Source organism: Taudactylus pleione, unplaced genomic scaffold, assembly GCF_031769625.1.
Source record: "Taudactylus pleione unplaced genomic scaffold, aTauple2 ptg001552l, whole genome shotgun sequence".
In the NCBI taxonomy this organism is placed as follows: domain Eukaryota; kingdom Metazoa; phylum Chordata; class Amphibia; order Anura; family Myobatrachidae; genus Taudactylus; species Taudactylus pleione.
In genome coordinates this window covers 305314-328868 of record NW_028285949.1, presented here as the reverse complement: position 1 = coordinate 328868, position 23555 = coordinate 305314, and the positions used below count along the sequence as shown (strand labels likewise).

Sequence of the window (23555 nt, the reverse complement as noted above, 5' to 3'; positions counted from 1 at the left end):
ACAGACAACCTGGGCCCCCCCTGCCAGCAGTGCTGGAGGTCTCCCTCAATGGCTGTGACAGCCACGATGTGCACGGCTCCATGCAAGCAGGGAGCCACCTTACCTGCTCCCCGTTATATCAGACTGTAGCTTCCGTGGAATGCGCTGTGGAGTCCAGCCGAAATCACTGATTCAGTCGCCAGTGCTGCGGCCGCCGGCGCAGGGGCTCAGTGCGTCCTATAGGATGCTGACTCACTGCGTACTCAATAAAAAGAAAAGTAAAAAACTTAAATGAGACTGCTTTAAAGAGCCCCTATACAACAGTGCCCGCTCCCTGCAGGCACAAAACAAAACTGGACCTCTGGACGGGGGCGGAGTACAGGAGAGAGGGAGCCTGGACTGCTGGGAAGGGAAACGTAACTATTTGGTGCCCAGACTCCAACCCAGCCATCTATACCAGTACTGAAGCCTGTGTCTACTATGGACAGCAACAATAGGCAACCCTGTCGGGTACCCCTTCCCAGGGCAAAAAGTCAGCAGTAAACCCATTGATATACTCTAGCGGCAGGACAGTATAAGAGCCATATCCAGCATATAAACCCTTCTCCCACCCCAAAACGGACAACCACAGGCCATAGAAAAGTCCATTCCACAAAAACCAATGCCTTGGCTTCAGCTAGAGACACCACCCGGGCATCATCTAATTTGACAGGACATAACTGTAAATAGAAGTTTAAATGCATACACACGGAACAATATATCGTTACGATATGAACGATAACGCTCAACAACATATTGTTCCTTTTGTATGCATTGAACCACCAACGAAGCGCACTCCCGCTGGATGATATCGTTATCGTCCATCGGGCATGCAAGCAGGCCAATCTGGACGATAGTTAATTTTCTATATGGGAGAACGATCGTTGGTCGTTCATCGTTGGTGTGTGGATGAACAATATCGTTCATCCAGCACACCAGGAATTTCAAGGAAGATCGTTCAGCGATGTCGTTCGCTGAACAGATCGTCCAGTGTGTACCCAGCATAAGATTGATCAATGTCAATATAGTGTTCACTCTAGCTCCGGCAGCAGGCAGGGCGCCGGAGCTAGAGTAGGCAACTTTGTGCGCGTGTCCGAAAAGGGGGCGTGGCCATAAAAGGGGGCATGTCTATAAGACGCATCCCCTTTCTCGTCATACTTGGGGGCGTGCCCGGCACTTACGGACACGCCGGGCAGCCCCCAAGCGCTGCAGACAGGGAGAATAGATGCCGGGCGCACCCGTCTTCACTAGCATCCCGTGGGTGAATACAGCACCCGCAGGCTGTGAGGGCAGGACACTTTTTGCCCTCCAGAAGGAGGGCAGGGCGCCGCGCTAAAACAGCCTAGCGGGAACGCTATCAATATCCCAGGCATAAATTCAGTTTGACACGGATGAATAATTTCTATAATCACCTGTATCAAACAAGATGTAGTTTATATCCTGGCTGTTGGGATGCCGGCACTGAGAATCCAGACACCAGTCAGAATCCTGGCACCAGCATCCCAACGGTAATTATTGGGGTTAGGCTGCGGGGGTAAGGTTAGTTTTAGGGGTAGGATTAGGAGACTTACTGACACGTGTTGGTATCCCAACTCCAGTCGGGATGCCGGAGTCAGGATTCTGACCGCCGGCATCCCGTACCCAACCCGTTACAAACGTGTGGTGACAATTTTGGCTAAAATTTTTACATATGTGGATAATAAGGAAATAGCGGGGTATGAATCCAGATAAGCCAGGTCCTTACCAGGCTTGGGGAGAACCACTACTAGAGCCTGCACAATAAAGGTGGAGCAAGGATCAGGCAGCAGATAAAGCAGTAAAAATAACTTGAGTATACTCGATATGGAGTCCATCTACTCCTAATGCCTTACCACTCGGAAAAACTTCATTGCATCCTCCACCTCTGCAAGGGAGATGGGTAAGTCCAGACAAGGCCAACTAGCAGGTTACAGAAGGAAATGTGATCCAAGTAAGAGGTTAAGTCAGTTTGGGAATAGTGAACCTGGGAAGCATAGACATCTTTATAATAGTCATAAAACACCCCAGCTATAAATTGAGTAGAGGTATGAGTAGCAGGATCTGAATTAACCTGCGCACAGTGGAAAAATTAGCCCTAGCCATAAGTTTACACCCAAGTGTAATAGTCATGAGCAAAGAATCAAATAGATCTATCAAATAGAAAGGTAGTCCATTCTCTATGAACTATAAGCCACTCCACTATCTGCCATTAGGCAACTGGCTATATATTGTAAATGACCACATCTCTGTCTGAACTGTTTAAGCAGCAGTAAGGAGGGCCCTCCTTCAGCTAGTAAAGTCTACTGACAAAACTGTAAGCAGGAGAATCCTGCTAAGACTTTGCAGCAACTATCAGGATTCAACTGATAGATCCTGTCAGCACACTGAATTTAGTGCAACTTAATTCAAAAGCAATTTGAACACATTGCACAGAGACTTCCATATCTAAAGTGGGGCCTAACCAAGCAGGCAATCACTACCGGTTCCCAATACTAGCATACACGACAGATAGAGCCGTTCACCTTTAGGAACAGAAGTATCCACGCATGGTACTCCTATCTAGGAGATAATACTGCAGCTGAAGACCAGATCTATCGAAGACTGCTGGAACAGTGAAACATCGGTCCTTAAAGTATTTACAATCTCTCAAATACCTTATTGCAGTGGTTCCCAAACTGTGTGCCGTGGCTCCCTGGGGTGCCTTGGGACACTTGCAAGGATACCTCAGGTTGGTGGTCCAGCACAAAATCTAATTATTTATGGTCACTGTAATAAAAATATGTGGACAAACAGAAGTGCAAACCTGTCTACCACCACATAACTGAACCTAAGGATGACAGATTAGCAATTTACTACTTTTAAAAATATGAGATATGGTAAGAACTTACCCTTGTTATCTCTATTTCTACGAAGTCCATAGGGTTCCACAGGATACCTTGGGGTATAGGTGTGACGTCAGTCGCTGGGCACCATAGAGTTAAGCTTTTCAGCCTCCCAGGATGCACTAGGGTCCCCCTCCTATACCCCGCCCCCGAGCCAAGGCACCCCAGTTAGTTATCAAGCCATAGGCCGGAGGAGAAGGAAGAGAGAGAAAGAAGATCTGGACACATACAAGAATCACATTCTCACCAGAGGGAGACGGAAAACCGGTGACCAGAGCAAAGCCCATCTGCAGCACAGGTGCGACAGGGCGGGAGTCCTGTGGAACCCTATGGACTTCGTAGAAATAGAGATAACAAGGGTAAGTTCTTACCATATCTCATATTTTCTACTTCAGGGTCCACAGGATACCTTGGGGATGTCCCAAAGCAGTATCCTTTAAGGGTGGGGACGCTCCTGTGCAGAAAGGAGAATCCGCCGCCCGAAGGAAGCATCCTGAGAGGCGAAGGTGTCAAACCTGTAATACCTCACGAAGGTATGGACAGAGGACCACGTAGCAGCCTTGCAGATCTGGACTGCAGAGGCACCACATCGAGCTGCCCACGAAGGACCCACAGACCTAGTGGAATGAGCCTTCAGAGAAGGTGGGACCGGTAGGCCTTCATGAAGATAAGCTTCAGAAATAGCCATACGGATCCAGGCTGCCAAAGTTTGCTTTGAAGCAGGCCAACCCTTTTTACGGAAGCCATAGAGGACAAACAAAGCGTCCGACTTCCTAAACGAAGGGCGGTCAACATAAGTCCTTAAGGCCCGCACAACATCTAAAGAGGCCTCACCCACGGAAAGACCTGGTGAGTTAAAGGCCGGAACAACTATTTCCTCGTTAACATGAAACTGGGAAACAACTTTGGGAAGAAACTCGGGCCGAGTGCGGAGCACTGCCCTGTTCCCATGAAAAACCAAGAAAGGGGGTCTACAAGAAAGAGCCCCTAACTCAGAAACACGTCTGGCCGAAGCAATGGCCAGAAGGAAAACAGTCTTAGCTGTTAGCCATTTAATATCCACTGAGCCCAGTGGTTCAAACGGCGGTCCTTGGAGAGCCCTCAGGACCACAGCCAAATCCCAAGGCGCTACAGGTGGAACAAAGGGCGGCTGAATACGGAGAACACCTTGCATAAAGGTGCGCACATCCGGGATTGTAGCAATCCTACAGTGAAACCAGACAGATAGGGCCGAAACCTGTACCTTCAAAGAAGCAAGGCGAAGCCCATGATCTAGTCCTGCTTGCTGGAAGGCGAGAATCCGAGACAGACGAAACTCCCGCGGTGCATAACCTCTCGGTCGACACCACTGGTAGAACGTATGCCACACGCGATGGTATATCCTCGCGGAAGACGGTTTCCGAGCTCGTAACATGGTACGCACCACAGAGCTGGAAAACCCCCGGGACCTCAGCATGGCAGTCTCAACAGCCACGCCGTCAAAGACAGCCGAGTCAGGTCCGGGTGAAGGCAAGGACCCTGAGACAGAAGGTCCGGTCGTAGCGGCAACCGCAGAGGACTGTCCACGGACAGACCCTGAAGGTCTGAGAACCAGTGCCGTCTGGGTCAAGCGGGAGCTATCAACAGGAGCGTCCCTCCTTCCTGTTTGAATTTCCGGATTACCCGTGGAAGAAGGGAGACCGGAGGGAACAGGTATGCGAACCGGAACGTCCACCGGACAGACAGAGCATCCACCAGAGACGCCCCTTCGTCTCTTGTGCGAGACCCGTACACCGGCAACTTGTTGTTGTGCCGGGACGCCATGAGGTCGATTTCTGGAAGACCCCACCTGTCCACCAGTAGTTGAAAAACGTCCGGGTGCAGGGACCATTCCCCTGGATGAACGTCCTGGCGACTGAGAAAGTCCGCTTCCCAATTTAGCACTCCCGGGATGAAGACCGCTGATATGGCCGGAAGATTGCGCTCCGCCCAAACCAGGATCTGAGAGACCCCTACGAGAGCCGCCCGACTGCGAGTTCCTCCTTGCCTGTTTATGTAGGCCACGGTGGTAGCGTTGTCCGACTGGACCTGCACCGGGTGACCCTGGAGAAACCGCTGTGCCTGCAGGAGAGCATTGAAGACCGCACGGAGTTCCAAGATATTTATTGGAAGCTCCGCTTCTGTCGGCGTCCACCTGCCCTGGAACAAGTGTGGACCCGAAACTGCTCCCCAGCCCCGAAGACTGGCGTCCGTTGTCAACAGGACCCAATTTGGAACCCAGAACGGACGTCCCTTGTTGAGGTGGGTCGTCTGTAACCACCACGCAAGGGACAGGCGAACATCCGGGGTGAGCACAATCGTCTGGGACTTCAGAGACTGAGGCAGCCCGTTCCACTTGGACAGGATCAGGTGCTGCAGAGGTCTGGAGTGAAACTGGGCGTATTCCACCATGTCGAACACCGACACCATGGAGCCCAGTAACCTCATCGCCGAGTGCAAGGACACCCGGCGGCTGTGCAGGCAACTGCGCACCCTTGACTGTAAAGCAGAGATCTTGTCCTCCGTCACGAAGATCCTTTGCTGTCCCGAGTCCAATAAGGCTCCAAGATGCAGAATCCTCCGAGACGGGATTAGAGTGGACTTCTGCCAGTTGATTAGCCAGCCGCGCCGTTGCAGCAGTGCAATGGTCAGGTCCAAGTGGCGTAACAGGAGCTCTGGAGATCCTGCCACCAATAACAGGTCGTCCAAATACGGCAACATGCGGACTCCCTGCAGCCGCAGAGAAGCCGCCATGACCGCCATCACCTTGGTGAAAACACGTGGTGCTGTTGCCAGGCCAAAAGGTAACGCCCGAAACTGGAAGTGGTCGCTGCGGATTGCAAACCTGAGGAACTGTTGATGGCGCAAAAGAATAGGGACATGCAGGTAAGCGTCCTGTATGTCCAATGACACCATGTAGTCCCCAGGTTCCAGCGCCAGAATGATGGACCGTAGGGTCTCCATCCGAAACTTCGAGACCTGCAAAGACTTGTTGAGTGCTTTGAGGTTGAGAATCGGACGATATGACCCATTGGGTTTCTGTACCAAAAATAGATTTGAATAGAAACCCTGGCCCCTCTGGGAGAATGGAACAGCCACTATAACTCCAGCCTGGAGCATAGTGTGCAATACCTTCCGCTGCTCCGTAGCCTTGTTCCGGTCTGATGGTAGACCCGTGGTGAAGAAGCGAGCCGGGGGTCTGTGCCGGAAGGAGAGGGCGTATCCGTGGGAAACCACCTCCAGAACCCAAGTGTCTGTCGTAGTGGTCGACCAACACTGGGCGAACTGTAGCAGGCGGCCTCCCACCCTGGGATCCCCCAAAGGGAGGCCCGGACCGTCAGGCCGCAGGCTTGTCATCTGGCTTGGGGGCCGGACGTCTGGTACTCCATGCCTGCTTCTGGGGCTTGACCGATTTCTTAGGGCCAGCCTGTCGAGGAAACGACTGTGGTTTGGGCCTGCCCTGGGCCCTAGATGACCGAAAGGACGAAGGTCCAGAACCAGAAGGAGCAGCGGCCGACGGGAGACAAGCAGATTTGGCTGCCGCCAGCGTGGCCACAATCTTATCCAGATCCGGACCGAAGAGAACTTCTCCGGTAAACGGCAACGCTTCCAGACCTTTCTTGGAATCTGCGTCCGCCTTCCAGGATCGCAGCCACAAGGTGCGACGAGCAGCTACCGCTGCTGAAGAAATTCTAGACACCAGAGTACTAATGTCTAGAGCCGCCTCGTTGATGTAGGTGGCCGAATCACGGAGATTGCCAATCAACTCCGCCTGTTCGGCCGGACAGTCGGATTCAAAAGAAGCCTCTAATGAATCCGCCCAGCGCTCCATCGCTCTGGCAACCCAGCAAATGGCCATAGCCGGCCGTGCTGCCCCCCCTGCAAGGGAATAAGCGGACTTCAGGCAGATTTCTACCTTGCGGTCCGTAGCATCCTTAAGGGAGGACATGGATGGCATCGGCAATGTGGCACTACGGACAAGACGGGTCACGTGAGAATCCACCTGTGGAGGGGATTCCCACTTAGCAAAATAATTATCAGCGAACGGATAAGCCACCGCCAGGCGTCTCTGCGGCTGGTATCTTTTGCCAGGTTGTTTCCACGCCTCCTCTAAATGGTCCACCAACTGACCCGAAAGAGGAAAGACTGTGGCATCGCCCTTCACATCTTTAAAAAGGCATACTTAGATTTAGCCGCTGGGGGAACTTCGTCCTCAATCACCAAGGCTGTGCGGACCGCCCGAATAAGTCCAGGAATATATACTTTGGACTTAGCATCAGCGTCCTTAGTATGGAGAGGTTCCTGATCGTAAGGATCCAGAATCTCCCCATCATCAGACGTCCCTTCGTCATCCTCATAAGGAGCGGACAGAGACGCCACCGGCCTTTTATGAGGCCGCATCACAGACTCCCCTTGCAACACATCCGACAAGTGCTGTACAGAACTCGTCAGGGAGTTAACCCACGCTGGCTCCTGAGAACCCGGGAGCGGGGAAATAGGGAGACTGTGGGGTACCACCAATTGTCGTGGGAACCCCTGCATGGGTGACGACACCACAGACTGCTGGGATAAACCCATCGGAGTAAACGCGGGCTGCGGAGCTAACTGGCCCACTAAAGCTGTTAACGCCTGAGCGAAACAAGCCCAGGGCGGCTCCTGTACCGGTGCTGTAACCGTAATAGGCCGCGCCATGGACAAACACTGCCGGCAAAGGCCCTCCGCGCTACCCTCCCCCTCCGCTAACGGTACTTTGCACGTGGTACACTGTAGCCGGAGGGGAAAATCACTTTCAGACATTATGGCACCACGTATGTGACCTCTCTCACCAATTAAGTATTAAATAGGCGAGAGACCACCCTGCAGCACCGCACCGCAAGGGCTTTAGCAGAAAGAACAGGGACAGTAATAAAGCTGACAGTTTAGAGAAGAAAAGTTACAGGCAGCGCTAGCACAGTCACATACAATGCAGAGAAATAACAATTCCTGCACTAACAGCGCTGATCACTCAACTACACAGACACAGGGCCTGGTAGGACACAGCGCTGCATACACAGACCTGAGCCACAGCGGAGGAGAGGTATGCGGGGGGACCCAGACCACGATGCTTTCGTCCAGCGCTTACCATGCGTTCTGGAGAAGATGGCCGCCGAGGAACAGAGAGGAGGCTGGCCTGGGGGAGGAGCGCTGCCACAGGACCAGTCGGCAGCATGCAGAGAGGGCTGTGTGCAGCGGGGGAGGCGCCGGCTGTGAGACAGGGAAGGCGCGCTCCCCTGGCATGCATTTAACCCCTGGGACGCCGCAGCACTACCGCTCTGCTGCGGTCCGCTGTCCCAGGGGGTAGTGGAAATCGCAGGTTGGTCGCCTGGCTCCACGCTGCAGCCAGTCCCCAGGGAGCCCCCTGCCTGGGGACTTAGGACCATGTGACCAGCGGGGACCCACCGCGGGACCCCGCTGCTTACCTTTGTCCCCCTTGGATCCGGCCATGGTCCGGAACATCTGGGGTCACCGCTAGCTGTGACCCCAGATGCTCACCAGCATCCCCGGATCGGTACCGGCGTTCTGGTACCGGCGGGGGTGTAGGGCAGACAGCATGGACGTCAGGACTGACTGTCCATGCTGCACATCCAGATGTGCAGCCACAGCTGCACTGAAGAAAGCTTCAGGGGCTCTTCTAGCCCCCACTCCGACAGGTGCACCCGACGCCGGCCGGGCACCAAACTAAACTGGGGTGCCTTGGCTCGGGGGCGGGGTATAGGAGGGGGACCCTAGTGTATCCTGGGAGGCTGAAAAGCTTAACTCTATGGTGCCCAGCGACTGACGTCACACCTATACCCCAAGGTATCCTGTGGATACCCTATGGACCCTGAAGTAGAAAAAAAGTTCTGAAATTCTCAATAAACTTTTATCTTAGGGGTGCCGTGAAAACAATGCCGATACTCTAGGGCAACTTGGTTTAAAAAAGTTTGGGAACTACTGCCTAATTGGACAGTTATTGTTTAATCCTTGGAGGGACTATGTTCTGGAATCTGCTTGGGAACTTTCAAATCATTCTGTCCATAACACCATTACCCCCAAGTGAGGGCTGCATATCTTCGGTACATTCAATTCACCATGGTTACTATCAGAAATCAATCCATCTTTAGTGCCAATAGAGGTGTAGCTCAAATATTGCTCAATATACAACATATCTGATTATTTAATCTACTAGGGAAAAGTCCTGCACTCTTTCCCAAAACTAAGGATTGCAACAGCGTACTTAGGGCCTGATTCAGAGCCGGACGGTCTGACCAGAGCGCTCGCTCTGAATCAGGGCCCTCCTTCATGAAAATGGAGCGGCCTCCTGGCCGCTCACATAGCTGTGGGTGACCACCCACAGCATATGCGAGCGGCCAAAAAGATGGTCGCGATGGTCTTGACCATCGCGACCATCGGACTTGCGACGGAGACCCTGCGGTAGGGTCTCCCTGCCACAAGCCCTGGAGTGATTTTGGCTCTATCAGAGCCAAAATCACTCCCACTGACATCACTAGTGATGTCAGTGGGGCCGGCTTCAGACGGTAGGAGTTCCCATGGGAACGCCTCCGTCTGGCCGCCACGCCCCCGGCACGCCCACCAAAGGGGGCGTGCTGTCAATCAACATCGACAGCACGCCCCCTTTGGTGCGAGACCCGGAGCGATGGAAAGCCCGTCGCTCCCCGGGTCTCGCGCATGCGCATGACGGAGCTCCCTCCGTCGTGCGCATGCGCAGTGGGGAACATCGAGCCGCTTGCGAGCGTACTGCCGCTCGCGAGCGGGTCTGAATGACCCCCTTAGCTCGGCCGATGGTGCATACTGCGTCGTGTGTGCATGAGCTGGCACTGCGATAGCACTGCAATCACCTACGCAGCAATTTCTGAGTGGGGTCAGACCTGTTGTAATTGTGCATGAGGGGCCGACGTTACTCGATTTTTCCGATGTATACGCAGGACTGCATGGTATTACAGATGTAGGAGTCTCTATGCTGGCTGTGCGACGGCTCTGCGATTGCATTCATTAGCATATTTTTGCAGCAGACCTGCGTGCATAATCACAGCTGCGATAGCGACCTGTAGTGAAACGTAGAATAGAACCCCATTCAGGTTCAGCTCAGAAACGAAGCAAGCCAATCAAGAGAAGGCAGAGAGCAAAACGAACTGCCAACATCCTCCTGTGGAACAAGACTAACAGTTTCATCATTGTAACCCTATTTCAAGTCCAGTGACAGAAGAAATCAAGGGGAACAGGTGTTAAAGCTTTCTCCATCATCTACAACATCCCTTATTAATGCTGCAAGCTTGTATATGGCTGGTTAATACACTGACCGGATGCATGTTGAGTAGCCAGCCTGTTCTCTCCCCAGGCTCCCGAATCCTCTCAAACCCATATTGAGCATCAATCTTATCTGTCCACTGACTGCGTTCCAGTCTCTTGGCAGCCGAATTTGTTGAAACATCATCTCTAACGAATGATTTGGGTGGAGTGGAGAAAACAAAAAACATTGAATTAGTTACAGCACAATAGTCTTATAATGGTGTTCAATGATATGTACATCAGACATCTATGTCCCAGACAAGCATTGCGGTCAACCATTTAGCTTATGCCGTTTGTTCACACCCCACCAAACACTAAACCCTCTGAGTGTTATACAAGATACCATTGCGGCCTCCATTCCAAGAACTACTAGTTCCTATTGTCTCAACAATGACCTCTCACAAATAGGATCTTCTCACATTCCACCTTTGTTAACCATTTAAATTCTAAATACGATGAATTGTGTGGAAATCATGTAGCATTTAGGTAGGATACGATCCGATGCTTGCTACCGCTGCTGGTCTATCATAACGTATGATCAGATGTGCAGCCCATCATATCTATCGTAATCGTATGCAGATAGTGTGTGTTAAAAAGAACCAGATCGTACCTTTGGGACTGCCGGGGAGTTCAAGGGAAAACACACGATGAATCACATCATACTAGTGTATGGCCAGCATTACAAAACATTTGGTGTACCTCGACAATATTAGCATCTTGTTCAGTGTGCTTGGAGTGGTAAAAGGTTGAAAATTTCTCATCTATAATAATTGCTAGCTAGGACCATCTAAACTCAGGATAGTGCAGCTGTCATACCATAGACCAGGAGCAGACAGCCTGTGGCACTCCAGCAGCTGCGGAACTACACAACCCAGCATTCCCTGCCACAGCAGCTGGAGTGCCACAAGTTGCCTACCCCAGACACTCCAACATGACTTATATCAGACACAAGGAGAGAATAAAATCAAGTCTTGGAGAGAGATCAAGTGCAGAAGTTGATCAAAGCAACCAATCAGCTTCTGTCAATTATCTAGCACAGTCTTTGAAATTACAGAAGTTGATTTGTTGTTTTGGACAACATCTCTACTTTCTCTCCCCAATGATACAACTCGACCAAAATGTGCTCCCCTCCTACACTTCCCTTTTCATTTATGGCTGCAGGCACCTGTGTTCTGACACCTTTTTCATCAATTAACTACTTCCTCGCAGATTTTTACAATCATACATTATGCGGGAAGTCCGGGAAATTTGTTTGCACCAGGAGGCCGGGGGCATGTTGAAGGGGCTACAGTGTGCATGCTACAACTACAAATTCCACCAATTGTGACTTTCGCTGAATGAGGAGGTTGCGTGTGTGCCACCAGCCTGAGCCATATTACACTCACTGCGGATTCTCGCCGTCCCCCCGGGGTTCACCCCTGAGCTTCCCGCTGTTCTGCAGCACCATCCTGTCCGGAGACACAGCTGCCGCACTTCCCGCGCAGATCAGCTCCCGCCAGCACTTGTCACAGGCTCCGCCCCATACCCTGACACCGACCTATCACCTACAGGTCTCGCTGCGGCGTTCAGCCAATCAGCGTGCTGCCTCCTGTGCCTCCAGCCAGTTATCGCGGCTCCCTCTATGTTAGTCAATCAACTTACTTTGTCTAACACAGCCAATCATTGCAGCATATTGTTAGGGGCCGGCAATAAAGCACAACACTGGATTAAAACCGTACTTTGCAAAACATGTAGTTCTTGTGACCGAATCATTATATAAACATTACGAGTCATCCGGTCACTCCCCCATCTTTTTGGCAATGCTCCCAGGCCAGTTTCTGTGCAAACAGTGTCCTCTGTAGATGGGAGGGGCGAATTGCCATAGTAACGCGGCCTATAAGGGAGGAGTTAGGATGGGTGTTGGTGCCGCCCCCATCAAAACAGCTGGCACTGGCAGCAGGTGCCCGGCGCTGTAGAAGCCATGCCGCTAGCCTCCAAACCGGTCCCGGCTATAGACAGTGTCCCGCTCCATACAGCGGCACTGCGTACCTACTTACAGCTTCTCCACAGCCGGCCCGTACTCACCAAGGCGCTGACCAGGTAACCTGCCCCCCCAGGCTGAGTCTAGCAGCTGCTGTGGGACTACAAGTAGTAGTATGCCGTGCAAGAGTTGTGGGGCCTGCTGGAGGTTTTAGTTCCACAGCAGCAACCATTTAGTAACTCCCTTGAGTCTCTCTCCCTTGTGTGGCTCCCAGTCCGTATTGTGTTACCCTGCTGACCCGTTTCTGCTGTAATGTTACAATACTAGCGCTGGGGTATTGGGGCTTATGTAGAGGTCTGTGCACATGTGTGCTTGTCACTCTGTGTGGCCGTACTTATGACGGATTCCCGCGTTGACACTTGTGTTAGCATATTTTTGTGAACTTTTTCCCTATGTTACAGGTATTTTTGGCTTTAGATCTGTTGCGCTTAATACCTTAAGATGAGATGTTACAGATATTATATACCCATCAGCCATAACACTAAAACCACCTGCCTTATACTGTGTAGGTCTCCCTAATGGACTCCAGAAGACCTCTCATTGTGTCTTGTGGGATCTGGCACCAAGACATTAAAAACAGATGTGTTGAGTCCTGTAAAAAGTTGCGAGGTGGGGCCTCCATGGCTCGGACTTGTTTTTCCAGCACATCCCATAGATGCTGGATTGGATTAAGATCTGGGGAATTTGGAGACCAAATCAACACCTTGATCTTTTTGTCATGTTCCTCAAACCATTCCTTAACTATTTTTTGCAGTGTGCATTACCGTGCTAAGAGGCCACTGCCATCAGGCAATACTGCTGCCATGTAGTTGTGTAATTAGTCTACAACAATGTTTAGATGGTGGTACGTGTCAAAGTAATGTGAATGCCAGGATCCAAGATTTCCCAGTAGAACATTGCCCAGAACAAAACCTGCCTCCGCTGGCTTGCCTTCTTCCCATAGTACATATTGGTGACTTTTTTTCCCCAGGTAACACATACACCTGGCCGTCCACATGATGTAAAAGTAAACTTGTTTCGTCAGACCAGGCCACCTTCTTTCATTGCTGCATGGTGTAGTTCTGATGCTCATGTGCCCATTGAAGGCGCTTTTAGCAGTGGACAGCGGTCAGCATGGGCACTCTGACCGGTCTGCAGCCACACTGCAAGCTGTAATGCACTGTGTGTTCTGACGCCTTTCTATCATAGCCAGCATTAACTTTTTCAGCAATTTGTGCTACAGTAACTCTTCTGTGGGATAGGATCAGACTGGCTAATCTTTGCACTCCCCATGCAAATGGGCAACCATGATCTGGTCGCTGGTTCACCGGTTGTTCTTCCTTGGGCCACTTTTGGTAGGTACTAACCACTGCATACCGGGAACAACCCACAAGACTTGCCATTTTGGTGATGCATTGACCCAGACATCTAGCCATCACAGTTTGGCCCTGGTCAATGTCACTCGGATCCTTGCGCATGCCCATTTTTCCTGCTTCCAACACATCAACTTCAAGAACTGAGTGTTCACTTGGTGACTAATATATTCAAACCCTTTACAGGTGCCATTGTAACAAGATAATCAATGCTATTCACTTCACCTGTCAGTGGTGTTAATGTTATGGCTATTGGGTATATATACCTGTGGCGAAGTAGCTCTGATCCCAAGAAGACAAGTGTATTTAGGAGTCAGAAGATCTGTTAATCAACTTACATTCCACACGTGTATGTAAAGCAAATTCTCTTACAGGTTTAGTTATGCTGGGAATACACTATACAATTATCTGTCCAATCTGGCTGGTTGGAATCAAAATCTGGTAATGTATGGGAGCAAATGACAATCTATTTTATATGGTTTTAAATACTGGAAACCGGACAAAAACGATTGTTCACATTGGTTACATTTGTTTTATTTAACCAATTTGGCTGAACATCCATTTTTGTCTGTTTTCCAGTGTTTGTGAACAAATGTTCAATTGTCATTTGCGCCATACATTACCAGATTTTCATTCCAACCAGCCAGATTGGACAGATAATTGTATAGTGCAGTGGTTCTCAAACTCTGTCCTCAGGACCCCCACACAGTTCACGTTTTGCAGGTCACCCAGCAGGTGCACAGGTGTATTCATTACTCAATGACACATTTTAAAAGGTCCACAGGTAGAGCTAATTATTTCACTTGATTCAGTGTGGAGACATGGAAAACATGCACTGTTTGGGGGTCCTGAGGACCGAGTTTGTGAACCTGTGGTATAGTGCACAGGTTCTCAAACTCAGTCCTCAGGACCCCCAACAGTGCATGTTTTCAAGGCCTCACAGAATCACAAGTTAAATAATGAGCTCCACTTGTGGATCTTTTCAAACGTGTCAGTGAGTAATGAATACACCTGTGCTCCTGCTGGGTGTTATGCAAAATATGAACTGTGTGGGGTCCCGAGGACCGAGTTTGAGAACCACTGGTATAGTGTATGCCCAGTAAGTAAAGGTTCAGTCATGAAACAGCCAGTATATAGTGGTGTTTTTTTACATAATGTACTGTACATTTTGGAACACTTACCTAGTACACCAAAATGGCAGGATGTGGACTCACTCAAACTAATGTGTTTAGAGTTATGGTCACACTTTAAGTTTTCTACCAAGTTTAAGAGCTATGGCTCTTGTACAGTGGTGCTTTTCTGGAAGCTTTACATTATGATGGTAGTGGATGCATAAATGCAATTTTTCTAAAACCCAAATAAATCAACAATTACACAAAGGCGTAGTATATTTCTATATAGTTACCTGTGTGTTTTTATTTGCTGTTATTCTATGTGCTGTTTAACAATAGAAATGTACTGTATAGTTCAGTAATCTTATTTATAAAGGCCTATGGTCAGAGCCAAAATAATCTAGGGATAAATCTCCAAAACATGACACTACATGAGACTATGAGGGGTATTCAATATGAAACGTTAACTTCACTGCCGAAGTTAACGTTTCATATCGGAGATTTTTTTCTGCGTTAAGTCTGGTGCGCGCTCCCGCTTATTCCCGTATTCAATATAAAGTTAACGAAAACGGGAAACTCCGAAGTTGGATTTGCGTAAAGTTACGAATTTTTCCTTAAAATAATTGTAAGACTCCCCTAAAGCAAAAACGATAAAAAGTGCGATATTAACGCAAAATACCCCTGAGGGGTATTCAATATGGGTGTTTTTTGCGTTAATATCGTACTTTTTATCGTTTTTGCGTTAATATCACTGGTTTTAGTTTTACACCGTATTCAATATCAAAGACTTATCGCAGTTTTAAAAAGTCTTTGATAAAAAACGGTGATAACTTTTCACCATTGAATAGGTGTCGAAAAAAAGTGCAGAATTGGGGTTTAGGGGTGCAGGCTTAAAAAAAAATAGCCTGCACCCCTGAGATTGACATTTAAAAAAGAACTGTTAAAAAAATAGGGACACCCCAAAAAATTAATTTAAAAATTGGGGTGCAAAAAAAAAATGGGAAAAAAATGTTAAACAATAGGCAAATAGGTTCAGGGCTATTCTGCATGTATGCGGCAGGTGTTTTCTAGAATAGAATTATAGTGGCAGGTGCACAAATGCAGAATTTTTAAAAACTTACTTTAGGGACATCAAAATATGCTAGTACCCATTTTCATGTACCCCAAATTTGATGGGACCACTTAAAAAAACGAAAAAAATAACCTAAGTGCTCTTCTGCATCACTTCTTCAATGTCGGGAAAAAAACACCTGCTGCGGCTATTTAAAGCCCCGACTTTCAATTAAAGGCTAAAACGGGGGTATCCATAGTGTTCCCCCATGTTTTTACAACTTTAGGGGGGTCTTACAACTATTTTAAAGAAAAATTCGTAACTTTACGCAAATCCAACTTCGGAGTTTCCCGTTTTCGTTAATTTTATTTTGAATACGGGGATAAGCGGGAGCGCGCACCATACCTTTACGCAGAAAAAAACTCCGATATGAAATGTTAACTTCGACAGTGAAGTTAACGTTTTATATTGAATACCCCTCTGTGTCTTTTTAGTTCCTACATGTGATTATTTTAGTATGTTTACAGAGCATCAATACCAATTTTGTGTGGCATGGCTTGCTGTATTGTCTCTTATTCGGCAGATGTACTTGACCGTCTATTGTTAATCAGTAACTCTTGCTAAAATATTTGTCTGTACAGCGGAATACTGTCTGCGTTGGCAAACCTTCTATCTCAGCACATAGAGAGGAGGCGTAGATCTCAATCTTCAGGGAAAAATGTTGACCTGGTTGCACCTCTACGCTTTGCTACATATGGGTGAGACTGTTCACTATATTAAAGCATGAATTAATATTTCTAGACCCACTAAAATGATATACAGAGAAATTACTTCACAGAAGGTGTTTTAAGAGTGATGGGCAGTCCAATTCCCTTTATGGGTAAACTGTGTCACCCTCCAAATGGGTCGCGCCTATCCTCAGTTTCCAGAATTAAGGAAAAAAAAAAATCCCCAGAACATCCTCTGCACACGACTTGCTCCAAAATTCCACCACATGCTGCTCTGACCTGCCACTTGCTCCAGAATGACCACAAATGCAGTACCCATGTAATAGGCTTGTATGGTACGCTATAAATAACTTTTTTTTTTTTTTTCTGTCTCTAGTTCCAAATTTATCTTTCTACTCACTTTTCTGTGTCAAACTTCGCCTATTCCAGTCCTTTTACCACCTTACATGACCTAAAAACTTCACAGGAAATGTTCACCATACATGACTTTCTCCATACACACAGATATGGATTGGGTGCAAGTATTGAACAATCAACAGGGAAAGTGTGAGGTCATAGCCATAATGCAGACCTGTTAATAATGTGATTTTAAGTGTTTGCTTTACAACTTCAAACATGATGGTACCTTGTTTAAATTTGTAAAGCCAACGCTTAAAATGCTTAAGCGTAGCTTAAGTGATGTGCTTGAAATCACATTATTAATAGGTCGGCATTACGGCTTTTACCTCGCACTGTTCCCATTTTGCTGGGCCAATTTTCAGAGGTGGACGCTAGGGCGATATTGGCCTCGGCAGTTGAGGCAGCCATTCTGAGTAGTCTTAAGCTGGCCACACATCTAAAGATTATCTGTCCAACCAGCCAACTAGTTGATTGGTTGGAATGAAAATCTGGTAAGGAATGGAAGTAACTGATCAGCAATTTGCTCCTAAATGCCAGAAAACAGATGAAAATGGTCGTTCAGACAAGTTTTTTAAATGTTTGATCTAAACATATTTGTTCAAACAACAGTTCTTGCCCATTTTCCGGCATTTGGGAGCAAATTGCTGATTGTCATTTGTTTTCACTCCTTACCAGATTTTCAATCCAACCAATCAACTAGTTGGCTGGTTGGATGTAAGTTGGTCTAGTGTGTGGCCAGCTTTAGGCTCACTCAGATGACCGATGCTGCGACAGTGTTCCGATGACTCAGCGTTCGCATCTGAGATGATGACAGTGGACGCTTTTTGACTTCAGATGCCTCCTGAGGCATTAGCACATTTCACACACAAGCTTTGTCCAAAGACGCAGCTGCTGTGCCTTTAGAGCCCACCTCAGAATCAACCCGAGTGTTGACATTGTGATTGTCAAACTCTGAACTGCATACCACAGATTCTTGTTACATAATCCATATGCACCAGGTATGAAGAGATCTAATTTAAAATATTTTACATGCTAGACCTTGAATTACACATATGAATATACAGATACTATATGTACAGCGCAACAAACATATAATACTGTTCAATTAATTGCCACGATTCCAGGAGGGAATTGATTCTGAATAGAGCAGGAGGAATGTGACAGAAGATGGGTTGGTAACAAAAAGTCCAGCTACAGCCTTGCGGGCTGGAGTACTTGGCTAGTTGCGGCCATTACTGCCCAAAGGGCTGGTATGGTGTTGCAGCCTTCGGGGCTGGCAGGCTTGAGCAAGACGCAGCCTTTGGGCTGTATATACAGTGCGGCCTTCGGCCATGTAGCAGCCTTGAGGGCTGGAAGCCTTGGTAAGGAGCAGCCTCTGGGCTGGATGCTAGGTGCAGCCGTAGGCTGTGTAGCAGCCTTGAGGGCTGGAAACCTTGGCAAGGAGCAGCCTTTGGGCTGAATGCTAGGTGTAGCTGTAGGCTGTGTAGCAGCCTTGTGGGCTGGAATGCGGCTTGTGCCACTGGGTTGGCACAAGGGATTGTTCACTGGTTTGTGTACACGAGGTGCAGAGATACGGCCTGAGCTGCCTGGATGACACAAGCAGCAGGGAAATGAAATGCAGACCGTGCCTCCTGGATGACAACAGCAGGTAACTGTTATGCGGACCGTGCCGCCTAGATGACACAAACGGCAGAACTCAAACAAAGCAGACGTGGAGACTGGATACTCGACTGGATACAGGAGACTCACAGCTGGACCGGAAACGTGTAGAACGCTATCACCGGCATGGAGTGAAGGGCTGACTGAAATTTAACAGATACAGAGTCCAATCCGTATAAGCCCTGTAAGCCTCCCTAATGATAGACTAATGTGCACATGGACAAGACAATTAATTAGTGTGCAGCTGATACTGCACACAGTTAATTAGTAAACACATATGAGATCAGCACACACAGACAGTCAGTGTCTGTGTGTGCTGATCTCAAAGGTGCATACACATGTAAAGATTTTCTGTCCAACCATCCATCTAGTTGATTGGTTGGAATGAAAATCTGGTAAGATATGAAGGCAAATGACAATCAGCAATTTGCTCCCAAATTCTGGAAAATAGACAAAAACTGTTTGTTAAATGTTTGATCTAAACAATTTGTTCAAACTTGTGTGACGACCATTTTCATCTGTTTTCTGGCATTTAGAAGCAAAATGCTGATAATCAGTTAATCCCATAAATTTACAGATTTTCATTCCTGGTTGTACAGAAAATCTTTACGTGTGTACCCAGCTTTAGAGCTAAACACAGATGAGACAAGATATAATGCAGTGTCCCTATAGCAACTGACTGGGAACTGTAACCAAGATAATATGCTAACCGCAGATCCTAACAGTAATAAGAGTTAAATACTTTTATTCACCACTGTACTTAATATCTTTAAAGTAACAATTATCAGACTACAGTGTTTTAAGTAAATTACTGATACCTGGAAGTTATATTAAATTAATATCTTTCTTTAGAGTAAGGAATAATATACTAATAATAATAATTTCCTTAGTACAGGGGTAAGAATAATACACTGTCTGTAATGTAGGGGGATAAAAAGTCACACATGAGGGTTGGTTTGGGTAGGAACAGGCATGGGAGGCTGAAGAGGAGATTTGAGAGGTGTGAATGAACTTAGGTGGCTTGAGCCAGGACTTCCTCTTGTAATGATGTGAGAAGGTAGAGATACGGCAGTGGATGATTGGCCCGAAGGCGAGGACATGAATTGAATGTCTTTATTGAACAGCAGGTTGGAATGGGACTGAGGAACGGGCAAAATCTGATTGGGACTGATGATGCTGGATCGGTTTGAGACCAATGTTGATTAATAGAATTTAATGATTTGAATCCGATGTTGATTCATTTGATTGGTTTTTGACCGATGTTCGTTCCAAGAACATAATAGATTTGAGTCCAATATTGATTAACTTAATCGGTTTGGGATCAATGTTTGGAGATGACCAATGGGATCGATGATTGTAGATATTGGATGACACCAATGATTGGAGGTATCAGCTGGAACCAATGGAGGCAGTAACAACAAGTCTCAGTGGTAAAACCAGACTGGAGTGCAAGATGGTATAGGAGACTTGTTTACCAGATTTAGCAACTGGATATAACCGATTCAGCAGTGCACCGCTGATCAGATTCTCGATTATTGGGAATCTGCGTGTGCAGAATGGGTCCTGTATAGTCGTTCGCAGACCCTTCTATGCCTCTGCCTGATTGTCAGGCTGAGGCATTTAAAGGGCGGTGCGTGGGTGTCTGTCGTTCCTGGACATGGGGGTGTGTCTGCCCCGTTTTCTGGGAGTGGCAAGTCCAGGGACTGCATTGGCCGACGCAGTGTCCTGGGCTTGTAAGCTGGTCAGCCTGAGTAAGCTTAGGCTTACTTTGCTGGCGGCCCATCACCGTCATACACCTACTGCTACAGTTGCATAATAGCAAGGACATAATTACAAAATGGCCGGCGTGCAGCTTTGCAATTGCGATCCTTGCTGAATCACCCTCTTGGACAGTTCAGATACAGAGTACCTGAGAGCTCAGCATGGAGCTGTAACTTCAGAAAGAAGCATTGTCGTACTGGCAACAGAGGGTCCCCAGGGATTGGATGCTGCGATCAGCTGGTCTGGGAGCAGCACTCTGAATGGAGGAATAGCATCAGGTGACAAAGTCCAACATGGCTGTGCCCATAGTGTGGTTTAGGAGGGAACTCTGGCATGCAGCTTGTGCCATCATGCTGAGAGGACAGCTATGAGCAAAGGGCTGCGGAGAGCCATCTCCATGCTCAGTGACAGGACACTGAGCAGATGGGGCAGGAGCAGCACAGACAGACCTCAGCACCAGCCTGGAGTGATATGCACCGTGAGTGGACCTCTGTGCTAGCCGGGAGAGATGTAACGCATGAGTGGACCTCAGCACCAGCCTGGACAGACATTGGAGAGGTAAGAAAGTGTTTTTTAGTGGACGGAGCGTTACAAAAGAAAACTATAAATCACTTGGAGATAAAATGCATGCGTTTTTTTTTTTTGTTGTTTTTTTTGTGGTGTGTGTTTTTTTTTTTTTTTTTTTAATTTAAAACAAAATATTTTATTGGAGGACATCGTAAATTTGCATAAAAAAACAAACACAACATTGTCTTGAATATGAAATGGATTGAAACACATTCAAAATTAATAATTTTACAGTAGTAAATAAATAGTAACAGTTTAAACAACTCTGTAAATAATATATTAGCCAAAATCGTCAAAAAGTAATACCGATAATTTACTGAGTATTACAATCCATAACGCCCCAAAAATGTTATATTATAACAGAAAAGAGAAGAAAAAAAAAGAGGGAGGGGAGAATTCAGAGGGAGGGGAAGGAAGGGAGTTTTGTGGTAGAGTAATCAACTGATTCCAGGAGTAGAGCGGGCCTGAGAATGAAACCATGGTGACCAAATCAAACGATATTTCGTCACCGAATTATTTTGTAAGCTGGAAATATATTCCATTGATGCAATATAGTTAATTTTAGTTATAAGAGCATCTTTTGAGGGTGGGCGGTGGTCTTTCCAGTGTTTGGCTATGAGTGTTTTAGTGGCATTACAGATATGTGTAATCAGTTTATGCTGGGTTTTGGAGACACCAATGAGTGGTGCATTCAATAATGCTGAGACTGGATCTAATGTAAGTCCTGTACCAAGAGCCTGATTAATCACTTGGTGGACAAGACCATCTTATGTGGAAAAATGACCCTCCTTGACCAGAAAGTCTCCAACACATTTTGGACGTAGCAGGAAATATGGAATGAAGTTTAGTATGGACTAATACCAACCGGTATAGACTTTATAGCAAATTTTGCGTATTGAAACACTGATAGAGGCTTTGGCAGTACGTAATCTAATTTCTTCCCATTGATCAGCATCTAAAATCACAGCAAGATCAGATTCCCATAGTAATTCATGCGATTCGCATGGAGGACGATCAGGGGCCAAAACTGAATTGTAAATTGTTGAAATATTCCCTCTCCTCCCAATTGAATATAAACAGACGTTCAAATGAGGTAGGTTTGCGCAGTGAAGAAGATTTGGATTGGGAGCAGATAAAACGAATAATTTAAAAATATTGGCAGAAACAAGAGGAGGGTAAGTTTAGGCGATCTTGGAAGTCCTGGAATGAGGAAGGAGCAAATTCGCCTTTGATATGGATAAATCTGTCTACACCTCAAGCCCGCCGCCATGGAGCTGCCATTTTTCTATCACACCCTGAAGGGAATTGTTGAGTGTCCCATATTGGGGTGAGTGGGGACAGATAGGGAGAGAGGTCATAAGTGATGCGTACTTTGTCCCACAGCTGGAGAGAAAATTTGATAGTAGGAACAGAGTACACTGATGCCGGCCTACAATTTTTGGGAAGCCAAACCACAGTATTAAGCGTACCATATTGAGTCAAGGAATTCTCAATATCAACCCATTTTTTAACTCCTGGGTCAGAATGCCATGACAGGACATGGTTAAGATGACATGCTTCATAATAAGACTGTATAATAGGGAGTCCCAAGCCCCCCGTGATTGTACTTTTGCTAAGAATTGATTTCTTGATACGGGACCTGCGTCCCGCCCATACAAATCTGTTAGACTTTTTGTAAAGAGACAAGGGTTGCGCGGGGTACTGAAATTGGAAGGGTCTGGAAAAGATATAATAAATGGGGGAGAAGGTTCATTTTGAGAGCGTTTACTCTACCAAACCATTAGATATATATCCGATCCCAGTTCTGAAGATCATGTGTCAAAATATTAATCAGAGGGACAAAATTAGCCTGATACAGAGAAGAGTAGGTTTTAGTGATGGATATCCCAAGATATTTTATAGCGGATGGTCTCTAAAGAAAAGGAAACGTAGCAGTTAACGTGGTCTGCAATTGGGGAGAGACATGTAATGCGAAAGCTTCAGATTTAGAATGATTAAATTTGTATCCTGAAAAGGAACCATAAATGGAGAGTTCCTTTTGAAGATTAGGAAGGGATATTAACGGATTGGAAAGGGTCAGGAGGATATCATCTGCGAAGAGGGATAATTTGTAATGGTTTTGACCTACTGTAATGCCCTGAATATCAGTATTAGCTCGAATATGGGCTGCTAGTGGTTCGAGACATAGGGCAAATATAAGGGGTGACAATGGGCATCCTTGTCGTGTACCATTGGTAAGGGTGAATCTGGGAGAACAGATCCCATTTGTCAGAACCATATAAGAGGGACAGGAATAGAGGGCTTTAATAGCCGTAATAAAGTGTCCCTTGAATCCAAATGAAGATAGAGTTTAGAATAAGAAGGGCCATGAAATGCGGTCAAACGCCTTCTCAGCGTCGAGTGCTAGGACTATATAGAAGGTATTTTGGAAGCATTAATATGATTGATCAAATTGATCGTGCATCTTGTGTTGTCTGAGGCCTGACGTCATAGCATAAAGCCTACTTGATCAGAGTCGATCCAAGACGTCAACACAGAATTTAATCTAGTAGCAAGTACCTTGGCAAATAATTTAATATATCAGTGTTTATTAAAGAAATGGGCCTATAGTTGGTACATAGGGGAGGGTCTTCACCGGGTT

The 23555-nt window shown here is 47.2% G+C and overlaps 2 protein-coding genes across 3 annotated transcripts in view; one reads left to right on the top strand and one right to left on the bottom strand.

The window, feature by feature from the left end:
• Positions 1-11811, bottom strand: part of LOC148442392 (DNA polymerase epsilon catalytic subunit A-like) — a gene marked incomplete at its 3' end in the record, with an annotated part of 39946 nt that extends 28135 nt beyond the window's left edge. Inside the window, exons 1-2 of the mRNA XM_088464001.1 lie at positions 11651-11811; positions 10277-10412 (exon numbers count right to left, since the gene is read on the bottom strand). Coding sequence (XP_088320127.1) covers positions 10277-10412; positions 11651-11712 — 198 coding nt within the window. The remainder of the gene's footprint in view (positions 1-10276; positions 10413-11650) is intronic.
• A 318-nt stretch (positions 11812-12129) lies between these two features.
• Positions 12130-23555, top strand: part of PXMP2 (peroxisomal membrane protein 2) — a 33372-nt gene continuing 21946 nt past the window's right edge. The window contains exons 1-2 of one of the 2 annotated variants that reach the window (XM_088463996.1): positions 12130-12344; positions 16442-16558. In XM_088463996.1, the coding sequence (XP_088320122.1) occupies positions 12226-12344; positions 16442-16558 (236 nt within the window). In that variant the 5' untranslated portion in view covers positions 12130-12225. The remainder of the gene's footprint in view (positions 12345-16441; positions 16559-23555) is intronic. The other variant, XM_088463997.1, reaches the window with a different exon arrangement.